General features: G+C 46.8%; 1 protein-coding gene across 6 annotated transcripts in view; it reads left to right on the top strand.

The window, feature by feature from the left end:
* LOC1273080 (octopamine receptor beta-3R) overlaps positions 1 to 13,162 on the top strand; it is a 60,273-nt gene that overhangs the window by 5,555 nt on the left and 41,556 nt on the right. For all 6 annotated transcript variants that reach the window (XM_061642048.1, XM_061642047.1, XM_061642044.1 and 3 more), the window contains one exon: positions 11,791 to 12,867. In XM_061642048.1, coding sequence (XP_061498032.1) covers positions 12,428 to 12,867 — 440 coding nt within the window. In that variant the 5' untranslated portion in view covers positions 11,791 to 12,427. The remainder of the gene's footprint in view (positions 1 to 11,790; positions 12,868 to 13,162) is intronic.

Here is a 13,162-nt window from a genome sequence, read left to right as displayed (position 1 = left end):
GCTTGAAAGACTAAAGAGCAAGAATGTGAGAAAAATCCAGTTTTTATTTTCATTCAGAAAGGATTTAGTAAAAATCATGGTAAGATGGAAGTTACACTTTAACATAAGCTTAAGGACGTAAAATTCTTCAGCATTGTGTCTCAACAAGAAAAAAAAACAATTACTTCCACTAAAGACTCCATTTCATGGGAACTGTCAATGCAAAAAGTTGTTGAAAAACGAAATGAAAATTCGCTCAGTCCAACGTAAACCGGTCAAAAGTGCCCGAAAGAGTGGCAAAAAATACGACTCCATTTGGATTAAACTGGGGCAATGGTGCCGTCTGGAAATGGCATGGAAATGAACATAAGTGAAATTGCAAATCGTTCAGTGGGCTGCAAGTTGTGCAGCAAAGTGCATTGCCAGCTTTCTATTGGCCGTGCTACTGTGGAGCTGGCAACTGATGGAATAAATTTCTGCATCCAATGTTAAAGTGTGCAAAGGGCGAGCAATGGCAAATGAATTTGTTTGCTTTGAACTTGTCCTATTGCCCAAGAGCATCTATCGGGCGCAGGTTTTATTTACAGAAGGATTGATGAAATGGCTTCTGAAGGATGGATGAAAGATTGACTACTGCTTAATTGGATTTTGAAAGTTATAAGTCGTACTTATTTGTGAGTTAATATACAGCCTTTTGCACCAAAAACTAGCTGTATAAAATATCAATCAGCCTTAAGAGAAGGGATCGCTGCACGACGGGTACAATTTAATCGATCAGAAATGTTACATATACTAAACACCATCTGCGGCTTTGATTTAGTGGTGCATGTTTTCGCATTTTGCAATTGCACGCTTTGATATGCCACGGCAGCTCGCGGCACTGCAGATTAACATTGCGTTATTACTTGTGCCAACTGTGTCGTGTACGAGCTTGATTTGTAACAGTGTGGTTCGATTGCCAAGCGTTGGCCGTATTGTTGCGTACTCCACATCCAGCCCGAGCTGTCTGCATCGGGACAAAAACAGAATTTCCTACCAACATCTGCACTAATTTTTTACTCTTTCTTCACCGTAAAATAGGAAAGCGCGGATGGAGTGCGTTGTTTTCCGTCGAAAATATGGAGTACCGTCAACGGAGTGGATGGATGAATACATTTTCGTGCTTGAAAAATCGTTCCCTTCCACGAGAAGCAAGCAAGCGGGAGCTTTTCGTACCATGGTACGGGTATCAAATTTTCCATCAACCAAGCATTATTTATCCTCCCCCGGGCAACGATGACATCGGGCAGAGGCAGGAAAGAAAAAGGGAAGGACAGAATGTGAGCGTGCGAGCGAGCGAAAGACAGACAGACAGACCGAAGGTGCGGAAAGATTGCATCCGCACGAACGCCAAATATGCTGTCACCAAAATTGATTCCATCGCGCCCTGGCTTTGAGCGACGAAATATCGTTACCGAATACCTCTTCAATAGCGTATTACGAACCGTTTTGGGTTGAGCTGTAACCAAGCATTCGGCGTAGTGTTTGGGGCGTTTGAAACACGGTCCAACCGCTGTACGCTACAAGTGCGTGGCGGTGCGCTCTTTCTAGACAACGGTGCCAACGTTGAGCCAGTATTGAATCCCTGGTTGATAAACTCAATAAGCCTCGCCACCTGTTCGGGCTGAAATTTCGCGTAGGAAATACAGCGCTGCCACTAAGAAGATGTTTACGTTGCTTGAGGAACACTTAAAGAACATTGGACTCTGTGTTTTGACTTTTTAGAAATATTTTCTGTGGTAGCAGAATGGGCACACTCTAACACTATTGTCATGGGGAAGCTATATTTTGACGTTATAAAATTGATTTAATTGAATAAATAAATTTTGTAATCTCAATTTTGGATCTGGGCCAATCCAATTTAAAAAACGATAACATTGTGCCATTGAACCCAACTTTTCAAACATTACCTTTACTATACTGCTTTTGTACTTATGTTTTAGCTTTTATAGTTCATTTATTGTACATATATAAGTATGTTATTGTGGCTTATAAACCACAATGTAAAAAAATAATTTAAACGTAAAAAAAACTTTTCCAACTGTTTGCAAAAAAAAAGTGCTTCTCTTAGTTTTGAGCCCTTTTAGGCTTCGAATTTATCGAAAATCTTACCACTTTTCGTCCCCATTCTTACATATCGCCTTAACCTTCGCGTAAAAGTTGAAACACATGGTTTTCGTTTTCCTTTTTACGCCGTCTGAAGCTGCTCTTGCTCGCTAGTGAGACGGTAGGTTAGGGAGTCTTTAGCATCGAGTGCAAAGTTGCGTCTTTGCGGTACTACATGCTGTGTGCACCGGGGGGAAATAATAAAACATAATCAAAACTGACAAAGTGTGCTGAACTTTGCTCGAATGCTGGCTGGTTGGGGAAGGATGCGGCTAGCAGCAGCAACAGCCAGCCGAAGATAGAAGTACGGCAGCATAAAACTGCATCATGGGTGAGCAATGACGAGGCCACCGGTGACCGAACGGTAACCATCCGTAAGGATACTCTAGTGGGCCACTATTGTGTTTATGGGAATAGTGGGGTGCCCGCTGGCGCGGGAGAGCAATTGAGCAGCACTTGCTTTGAGCGGGCGAATGGAAAAATGTAAAGTACGGCAACCCCAAGCGTCAAGGAATTCGCCTATCTTATGGAGCGCGTTTCCATAAAAAAGAGAAAGCAAAAAAAAAAAAAAAAATCAACGCCCACATCAAGGGCAAGCCACTTGAAACACGAGGCCACGAGCGTACGGGAGAAGATAGCGATCCTGGGAAGCAATGAAGTTGAAAAATGCGAATTGATGTACCGTACAGTGGGGTTCAGTTCAGTGAAACAGACTGACTACTCGTGGGCGGAGAGAGAGAGAGAGAGAGAGAGAGAGAGAGAGAGAGAGAGAGAGAGAGAGAGAGAGAGAGAGAGAGAGAGAGAGAGAGAGAGAGCGAGAGCACGGGAATTTAATTGACGACTTCCAAGATCACCAGTGCGAGTATCCTGGAAGGTCAGATGGTTTTACAAAGCATTCAAAAACACACATACACACACACATACACACACGTTTACCGAAACGTATGATCACCCAGGCTCCAGTTTTGTAGAATGGGCAGCAGCCAGAAGCCTTGAAAAATCGTAACCTTTCGTGTAAGATTTATTGTGCTGTTTGTTTTCGGTCTACCCATTCGGAGTCCATTACGAGCGCACTGCTAGGGTAAGGGTTCGGGGCCGGCCTTTCGGTCGGTGAAATGGTTCAAGCACGGACTAAAAGGAAGTGGTAGTAGCCCTTTGGAGCGTAAATAAAATAAACGAAAGCTTTCTAGCATCGTCGTCCGGTATCGTGTCTCGGTTCTTTGACAAGAATGGGAAACGGCCAAATTAGAAGATGGACGGAAGCATTCTAGAAATAGGAAAAGTGATTCTAAGAACGGGGCAAAATGTTTCAGCCCGCACACACGCATCACTGTGAGCGTTGAATAGAGCACGCGTAGCACGCTGGGGGTTGAATAACAGATAACTGTTAAATCTAGACTATTGTGTCTGTTTAAACTTCCACAAACATGTGTATGCTGCTGTGGAGAATATATCAATTGCAATAAAACATGTCTCAAACTGTATTGAAGATGCCTAAAACGATCATTGGCTTGTGTGTTGCTAAGCGCCTGTCAGTATGCAATGAGATGACTTACAGGCGTATAAAAGACATGGCTTACCCATTTTGGAAATCTTTCAGTAAATTTTGAAAAGTTGCAATACATCATAAACGCGGTTTAATAGAATAGATAAATGAATATTTACTGATTACTAAATGAATTAAAATAAGCCTCTAATAGCCGGATAGGCCCAACCTGTGGGATAAGAAATGAATGGATACGTTTTTAACGTTGCGCCATTGATTGATATTTCCTATATCATCCTTAAATTTGGTTCGCCAAACATCCAAATCAAACCGTAATCGCGTTTTCGTCGCTCAACCATCGATTCGCACCACTGTACACGGTGAAAGCATCGACAGCAAATCCACTGCCTTAACGGTTGATTGTCGAGCGAATTTTGACCCAGCCATTATTGTATGGTTTGGCCGCGCGAAGGCTTTGCCGCAAAGCTTTTGCCGGCTGCTTGAGCATTCCTTACCGTTTTTTCCCCAGGCACAAGCATATCTATTCGAACGTGTGCGGAAACGTTACACCTGAAATACGAGGGCATTCATAGGGGGGGGGGGACTGGAATGTATATAATATTTTTTTTTCCAAAGTTCATACAAGAGCCACCCGCTGAGTCGTGGGAAATGTTTTGCTGTCTCTTTCACCTTGGGCTGCGTTTTGCTGTATGTGTACGTAAAAAGAAAATGTTCCCACTCGAACCACTCGAACAGCACAGCACGGTGTATGTTTATTTCTAGCCAGACGTAAGTGTCGAACCAATACACAGCGCGCAAAAGAGTAGGAAAACTTTTTTAATACAGTCCTTCGGCACTGTACCTACCAGACGCGTCTGTACCGCAGGAGGAGCGTATGGAACGTTTGGCATAAAAATGATTATTGATGTGAATAAATTATGGCGCGCGAACGCGCTGGATGTGGTTAGTTGCTGCTCTCGCACAGTGCACGGAAGCGATCCGGAGCGATGGACGGATGCAAATGGGATGTGGTATGCATATGAGTAGGTTGAAAAGAATTTCCATACTACCTGACAATACATAAGCGCTGCGGTGAACATCAGCATCATTGTTTCTATGGCCGTTCCTGCTGTCTGCCCTGCTGCTTAGCTGACGCTTAGCGGATGCTCGGTCCACTATTCTGGCTACTGTACGCGAACGCTTGGTGGCCTCATAACTGGCTTAGTTGGATTTTTTCTGCTCCTTTTGAGGCGTACTTCACACACAACCGACGGGGATTCTATATTTATTTTCCCATAATATGGAGCAGGGCCCGGTTTTGTTTAGGTTTCAGTTGGTTGATTGCTTTTTGCGTGAAAAACTTTGATCAGCTGAAGCTATATCACTTTATTACTCGTGTGTAGGATAGTTTTTAGTTGAATATTTAAGTCCCGGGATGCAACAAATGAGTGAGAAAAGCAATTTGAAATAGAGTTGTTTGTTAAAAGTAATCTTCTAACTCTGTTGTACGTTCTAATAATACTTTTACTATATCCTATTTTCATTATCCAAAAAGAAACATATGAAGCAAGAGCCCGAGAATGAGGCTTGCTAATGAATCCGGCAAAACCCAATCACCTAACGGTACCGGTAATCCAACTTCAGTACGCAGTGCCACACTCACTCGCCCACATTGCGAAAGGGTCAGTGAAAGTCGTTCTGATCGATTTGTTGATTGGATTTCCCAGCAGCAGCAGCAGCAGCAGCAGTACAGTATCTGTCCCGAAAGGATGCGAAAGGAGATTATTTGTGCTTGGCTGGGGAAATGAAAGGAAAATCGTAAGATTACAGAGAAACGAAGGAAAATAAAAGGCAGCAGGAGTCTCTGCATTCTGCCTCGCCTAACCACCGCTGAGAGCCGCTGTCACTTGTGGAACGGTCGTGTGCGGGAATAGCACACAGACCGTCAGGGGAATAGCAGATTGGACCTTTAATTTTTAACAACCAATATTTGCGAGCCTCAGTGGATTACTGCTGGGACACAGTCGGCATAGCATCGGTGCGTTGCGGTCCTGAACCTTGTAAAGCTCGTTCTATCCGCCTCGCTAGGGAGCAGTGGAAGCGGTAGCAGTCCAGCATTGGGTGGTAAAGATTTGGCATCAAAAGAACCCGACACAATCGGAGAGAATGTGCTTTTCAATTTCCGACATACAAGTCCCATTTTATTGCTGTGTGTGGTCCGTGTCCCGTGTTTGATTGTCATAATATTGTGCTTGGTGAAAGCCGTCGCCAAAGAGCGTCTATTATACGGCAGTACAACAAATGGGTTCTGCATGGCGGCATCATGAAAGTGTGAGGGAAAAAAAATCACATCTTCTAACGCTATTTCCATGTTAAGCATTTCGCTTTCTACTTTCTGTCCCTGATCTCTCTCTCTCTCCCCCTTACAGAGCCCGTTGTCGCTTTGAACAGAAACTTCAACAGGCAAGCGGAACACTCCACAAAAGGTTGTGCTTTCCAGGGCCCCGGACCCCTTGTAGATAAGTGGTTCTGTTTGTGTAGGATACATCCATTTTGCAGCAGCTACACCTCCCAACGATCGTTCCGAGAAACACTGCTCACAAGTCATAATCCACGGGACAGGCACGGGCGCAATAGGTGGAGTTCATTCTTTTGTGCACTCAATTGAAAAAACAATCGATCGGGGGATGGTTCGATTGTTCGTTCGAAACAAGTGCTACACATTCAGGAAGCGAATACATTTGCTCTTATTTGCAAATAAGTTTGTGACTACTTCCGCGAATGCTTTTGCTTGAACAGTTTCATGCAGTGGAAGTTTTACAAGCTCTGGGAAGTTATGCTTATGCCTTCGGCTGCGGCTTTATCGATAATAGGTTTGTCGGAATGGTCTGAGTGTACCAGCGCTTTGCTTGTAGAGTGGCAACCATCGCCGAAAGCGTTCAGCTTACCGTGCTGCAATCCCTTGATGCGCAGTGTTCGCCGAAAACGCTCGCTCTGGATTGCAAAAACTCCCGTCTGCTGAGAGCGAAAGCTTCTTTCGTTTCATGATGCAAAAAAAGTGCTAACAGACACACAAAAACCCACAACCAAAACAGCGGCTTAAAAGCACAAAAAGGAAACGAAACAATTCGTAAAAAAAACTCCAACCGCTTTTAGCCGCAAGCTGAACGATATCGTTCGCCAGCGTAATCCTTCTTATCTAAGCCACCTGCAAGCGTGCTAGCCGTGCAAGAAGCTGTCACTGTCTTCTGTTACGGCATGTGTGTGTGTGTGTGTGTAAGTGTTTTAGGATTGTGAGCTTTTTTTTTCGGTCGAAATGATGCCAAGTTTACGAGGGAACCCCAGAGCGAGCTGATTTATGCATCATTATCCAGCGCATTTTTTGTTTTTATTGAGGCCCAAGTGTGTGAAATTAAAATATACCCGTTCACATGCACCTTTATCTCATCCGGTCCCTTTATCCCATCGTACCTAAAGCTTGTTGCTACCATCCACCGCTTGGTAAAGTAAACGTTGCGAATCGATTTAGAGCCTCGTATCCATCATCTAAACGGTTTTCTATTTAAGACGCTTCTCCCTCTAGCGCACTCTTATCAGCTTCTCTTATCTACCCGAGGTGGGAGGGAGGACGAGCGCGCGCTAATGTGATGCCATAAATCTGGAAAAGGTTGATCACATAGCGATGGCAATAATAAATTAAGAAAACAGGCCCGTGTGTTTCACGCGGCTCGTAAGGAGGAAAAAGTGTTTAGGAGAAGGAGAATAAGGTAGGCAACTTGTAAGGCGATTCGTTCGCACATAAACGCTCCAGCCGAAGACGCTGTCAACGTCTGTATTATTTTCTTGGCGCTGGTTTCATCTCACCTTACCTTTTTCCATAATTTAACGACCCCAAAGACTGTTCAGCTACGTAGCAGCTCCTTTTGCATACCATCGCGGTGCGGCACACGTTTCTGGGAAAGCTTCTTCGCTCCGGTGTGTTGCATCCGGCCTTTTTGCACTGCGAAAAGCGAACTGCCATCGAACCGGGGGCGGAAAGGGTGAAGGCATCTGCAAAGGACACCCGGGTAGCCGTGATGTCAATACTTAATTTGTAGTAAATGAAATTTTTCCCGTACTTTTTCATCGTAAGTTCAGCCTTCCCCCCGGGGCCCGGGGGACGCGTTGCGGGAATTTATCCTTTTTTTATGATTACCGTTCCATCGCTACGGTCGGAGAGGAAGAAGGCAAAAAAAAGCACAGGTAACAGACGAACTCATCCCCATCACCAGCACCCAGCTACTAGGGACATGCCGGATATTCCATAAAGCAGGTAGTGCAGGGCGAAAGAAATCCGTTTGCCATTTAACCTTCGCCAAAACGGGAAGCACTTTTTCTGCCTTCATTGGGGCTCACTTACGGCGGTGATGTTGCTCGCAGTTCTTCATATCCCGTTTGTTGTTGCCTTTTTGTCGGATTGTTTTCTCTCTGCCTCTCTGCCGTGCGGATTTCCCTCGAAATGTTGTTTCCCAGTGGCTAAACTACCTCGCGTCCCTTGGTCCGCCCAAACTCCAAGAGGGTACGGTACGGTATGACAAAACCTCCGCACGGGGGGACATTGGTTGCTTCCGTACCGTAAAATGACATCGTTTTGCTTTTCGCCGCTCGTTCGTGCCCGATCGGTGGCGGTAAAGGATGGGTCGCCTTGCCCTTTTTTTGCCACCGCGTGCACGCCTGCTTTGTTAGCAAGTTCGCCTAAAATTTATTGATTTTTCTTGAAGAAATGGAAAGGCAGCACTTTCCTTCTGTGCTGGCAAGGGCTCTTGAGATGAGCGCCGTTCCTACCTTGACAGCGTACTTCAAGCGTATGTGCTTGTGTGTGTGAGCAACGGGAAGGGATACGACTGCTACCGAGCACTCGACGCAGCGCACGCCTCAAGGGGGAAATGAAATTAGTCGCTAAAACGGTTTTAAAATTGCTTACCAGCAGAGTTATGCCAAAAATCTGGGCGCCGAAATTGCTTTATTTCCCCGTGTTGCCCGCGCTGCCCGGTTTGGAGGATCGGCGTAATGATTTGATTGCAAGCGGGAGTGCTTCTGCGTCAACTGAGTAACTGAGTAACTCGCCAAAGCATTACAGTACAATCCGAAATGGGGAAAAGAGAGAAACAGAGAGAGAGTGTGGAACGGAGGCACGGTGAAGAAGGGATTAAATTAAGTTTAATTAGTTTTATCGATTCAGTGCCAGCTTGCGCCGATGATGGAGCGAGTTTGGTGTCGCTATCTTGTTTCTTCTTTTTATTCTTTTTTGTGCTTGCTCGATGCAGGAGACGAACCCCTTTCCGGTGCTGTTATAAATTTATTCATGATCGCAAGATGAAGGCCCAACCTCTTTCTTCCCTCGTATGGATTCTCATGCGCGAGAAAAAGCTTCCCAAAGCATGATGGGCCAATGCTGAGTTGACAGTGATTTGCGTGCGGCGTACGGCGGCAAGCTTTTGTCCTTGTCATGCCATATAATTTGCCATCTGGCTGTGACTGTGACCTCGATGTGATAAATCCGAGCCACCGATCGATCTGGCCACGGGAAACACCAAAGCAAGAGAGAGAGAGAGAAAGAGACAGACTGCCCAACTCCAACCCGGCAGCATATTTGTCCCGATAACGAACTTGGCACACTTCCCAAATGGGATTCAGTTCAAACGGGTGCTTGGCGCTTGGGATTGAAACGGTCCCAGCAAAGCCAAATCGGATTGGCAGCGAAAAAGCGGGTCATTATCGCTTTAGTTACGGCCGCGGCAACTCATTGCAGCTCAGGCACGCGCGCCTGCTCGCTCTGCCCCTCGACTGCTGCTTGCTCGGGTTTTATGCTCGGTGGCCCTTTTGCAATGATTTCCCACCGCCCGGATGCACTCCGTGCGCTTGCCAGCTGTTTTGCGGCACGGTTCCGACTCGCACCAGGATCGTTTTTCACTGCCAGCGTACAACGGCGATGCAAGCGACGCAGCAGAATGACTTTTCAATTGGAGCTTGCCGTTTGAGCCCCGCCGGCTCTTGTGCTGTGTTGCGACGGCGCGCGCGTAGGGCAGGCTTTAAAATGTTCGCAATAAATATGAGACGTTTGCCTGCTTCGAGCAATAATAGCGCCTTTGCGAGTGTGTGCGGGGCACTGGCAAACGGTTGCAAACAGGGGCGTATTGTGTTACGCTGGTTGCGATATTATGTGGGTTTTCTGTGCGCTCTCCCTTCTTTCGAGCAGAACGGGAATTAAAAAAAGGGGCTCGGGCTGAAAACTTGGGCCAGCATTTTTGGGTCGGCATTATTCCTTGCAAAATCCCCCTTTTTCCCGGTGACCCAATTCGAAACATGCCTGCATTGAGATGGTCGTGGTGGTGGATGAAGAAAAAAAAAACGTTGAAGTGAAAACACATTCTAAAGTACATGACACCGTCACAAGCAGGTGAAAAGGTGGTTGCTGCCATTCAAAAACAAACCACCACCGCCGCCCCGTGTGCTGCAGGGCTAGAAAGGTGGAAACATCGTGTGCACACGTGTGCCAAGCGTTGCAACTTGCACAGTGTGTTTGTGTTGTTGCCATTTTGCCTTTTTCGCTTACATACTGTGCACGCTGCTATGCACATGCTCCACCACGACTGAGTGCGGTGCCAGGTGTAATGAGTGTGCGGTATTCAGAACCGCCGCCAGTACGGAGTGCATGTGTGGCTGTGCAGGCGTATGTGCAGGGGATGCTCTTGGCGTATGCCATCCAGAGACAGACAGAGAGAGAGAGAGAGAGAGAGCGAGAAAGGGCACTGGTAAGTCTTCTCGGGGTGGCCTTCGTACCTTGACTGACTTTCATAATGATGTTAAATATTGATTGAGCTATTTTCGCTCACGGAAAGCAGCGCGGAGTGCGCACTGCGGGCGGGGCGTGCTCGTGAAGCTCGTGCATACTATCCATTTCTATTGTGCGGAAACGATGTTAGCATCGCTTAAATTGGGTGTATTCAACGCCGTGTACCGTGCTATGGTATTTTTTCGTACGTGAGTTTTGTTAACGCAGGATTTTGTTAGTGACTGTAATTTTTGTCGTTTGTCTGCCTTTTCAAATGAGATCGCGGGTGGGCGTTTTTTGTTGGTATTAATAATATATGTCATTTGCGTTACGTTTGATATCGACACGGTGTATGAAGAGTGTGTGAATGATAGGCATCGCTAATTTGCAACGAGCTGAATTATTGCCATCAATAGTAAGCGTATTCAAAAAGCTACTAGATACTGTTATTACTGAATGAAATTCAAATGTTGCATTCGTTTGCAGATGGTATATCATTTTTTGAGCTTCGATAAAGCTGATCAAAGATGCTATTGGATACTGGAGTAATCGGCAGTAAAGTAAGAGGATAGATCAAGCACCTGCCTACGAGTGATCCAACTGCAATATATTAAAAGCTTATTGATTTCAATGTCGTTCCTATGTAAACATTGTTAATTGCAGCTGTCCACATCCAATAACTCCATGAGTGGGTAACAGTATACAGTATGTCACGAAAGTTACAGCTCGCCTGCCTCATATTGGCCTCGCATTTTGCATGCCGGCAAGCTGTTTCTGTTTGCTCATCGGATTGATTTTTGGTTTTGTTTTTTTTCGGATGGATGTTTGATCCCACAGAATCGAAGCATTAAAAGAGTGATGCGTTGCGACAGTTTGCACAACGGTGGTCAGTTTGGTAGACGGTCGCAGCCACAAAACGGGCTTTCATATCAAACGGGATGCGAAATTGATGCGGACTGCTTTGGAGCAAAAAGTCAAAGCGCACACATGGAAGTTGTAATACACACTGTTCCCATACTGGAACGAGTAATCGATAGCCGTACGCAAATAAACGCGTGCCCGCTTGTGCTGTTCGACGTACAATGTCAGTCAAGTGATTACGCGCGTGTTTATGGTCAGCCGAGGGACAGTGATGATGGTGCGATTGACATATTAATCAACCATAAAGCTTTGGTTGTTTCCGTTTCTGCTCTGGGTGGCGTTCTGTACCCATCAGCTCATTCATCAAGCCGGTGTAGCCGGCGGAAGGATCAACTTTTGATGGTCAACATTTTGTTGCTTTTCACTCTGCACTTCCACACTCCTTCACTGTACGCGCTTGTTTTGTTAACCGCTGTATCCCATTTTATTCTCCATCCTTTCGCAGGTTTTAATGAACTGCACGCACTCGGCCGCCGACGCGCACAGATGAACAGAGCAGCAAACGAAACGACAAAAATATGTGAAACACTTCCACGGCCGCTGTTTGACGGACGGAGCAAGCGGGCCCGCGTACGCGACTCGGCGCTTAATTAAATGCGAACAATAAACGCACCGCGAACCGCCACGCATGCTACTCCCTTTGACGCGAAAAAGGCGAGTGAAATTAGCTGCCCCAAGCGTGCCGAACTGCGGCAGCGCTGATTGCTGTCCCCATACCGTCCCCGGCGAAAGGATAATCGTCCGCCGGGGGCTATTATTGCGTTGGGCTGGGCGCGAGATCCGTTGGCGCGGGATGTACGATGAGTGTTTCCCGTGCGTCCAGTGGCAACGGCGCCACACCCATCCGGCCGGCCACTGCTTCCGGGACACCAATGCGAGTGTGTGAGTGTGTCTGTGTGTACATATGAGGTAAGCAAGTGCAATCAACACATGTGTGCCAGTGCTGCCAGGACATAAAGGGAAACTCCTAGCCGGGAAAGCGAAGTGTACGAGTGTGTGTGTGTGTGTGTGTGGCTGTCTGTGTGTGTGTGTGTGCGGTGGTGTAAGTGAGTGGGTGATGCGAAAGCGCACACCGAGTGAAAATGTTCACCAGCCGCAGTGTACCACCGACAGCGCAGCCGGAAGTGAACGCGCTCCTCGGAGCAGCCACCCAACCGATCACCCTGCCCGGTGCGCTGGCGACCGTCGCGTCCGCCCTAGCGTCGGCCGGATCGGCCACCCTTACCTCCCTCGCCATGGCACCGACGTCCGGTGGGCCGGAAGTGGACGGGGCAGCCGGTGGCTGGAACGGTACCGGCGACGCTACCTCCGGCGCGGCCGGCGACCACCAGCCCGTCGGGCCGGGCACCAACGCGGTCAACCTGACCGTACCCACCGCGTCAACAATCGTAGAACCTGCCGATCGGCTCGTCGAGCTGACGGTGCTGTGCTTGAAGAGTCTCATCTTCGGATCGATCATCATCGGGGCTGTGCTAGGCAATGCACTCGTTATCATTTCGGTGCACAAAAATAGAAAGTTAAGGTAGGTAGCGTCGCGCGGCGCAGTATTATTTGTCTGTTTTGTTTTGGGAAAAGCGACTGTTTGGCGGGTGCAACATCATCCAATACATGAATAATTCACTAGCAGTGCAAAACTCGCGCTAAACAAAATTTTAAAAGCGCAAATTGAATAAATTTCATCAAACTTGTCTTTAAGCGAGACGGATGGCATTTAAAATGTTGAACAAGCTTGGTACAGTACCTGGAGTGAACCATTAATTCAAGTACCCGCCATTGTGCATTGAAACTCCTTGTTTCGACCCAACTTTCGATAACAA

The sequence above is a fragment of the Anopheles gambiae genome, chromosome 2, assembly GCF_943734735.2.
Source record: "Anopheles gambiae chromosome 2, idAnoGambNW_F1_1, whole genome shotgun sequence".
NCBI classification, from domain to species: Eukaryota; Metazoa; Arthropoda; class Insecta; order Diptera; family Culicidae; genus Anopheles; species Anopheles gambiae.
Note: the sequence above shows the minus strand (reverse complement) of the source record. Positions and strands in the feature narration are given on the sequence as shown.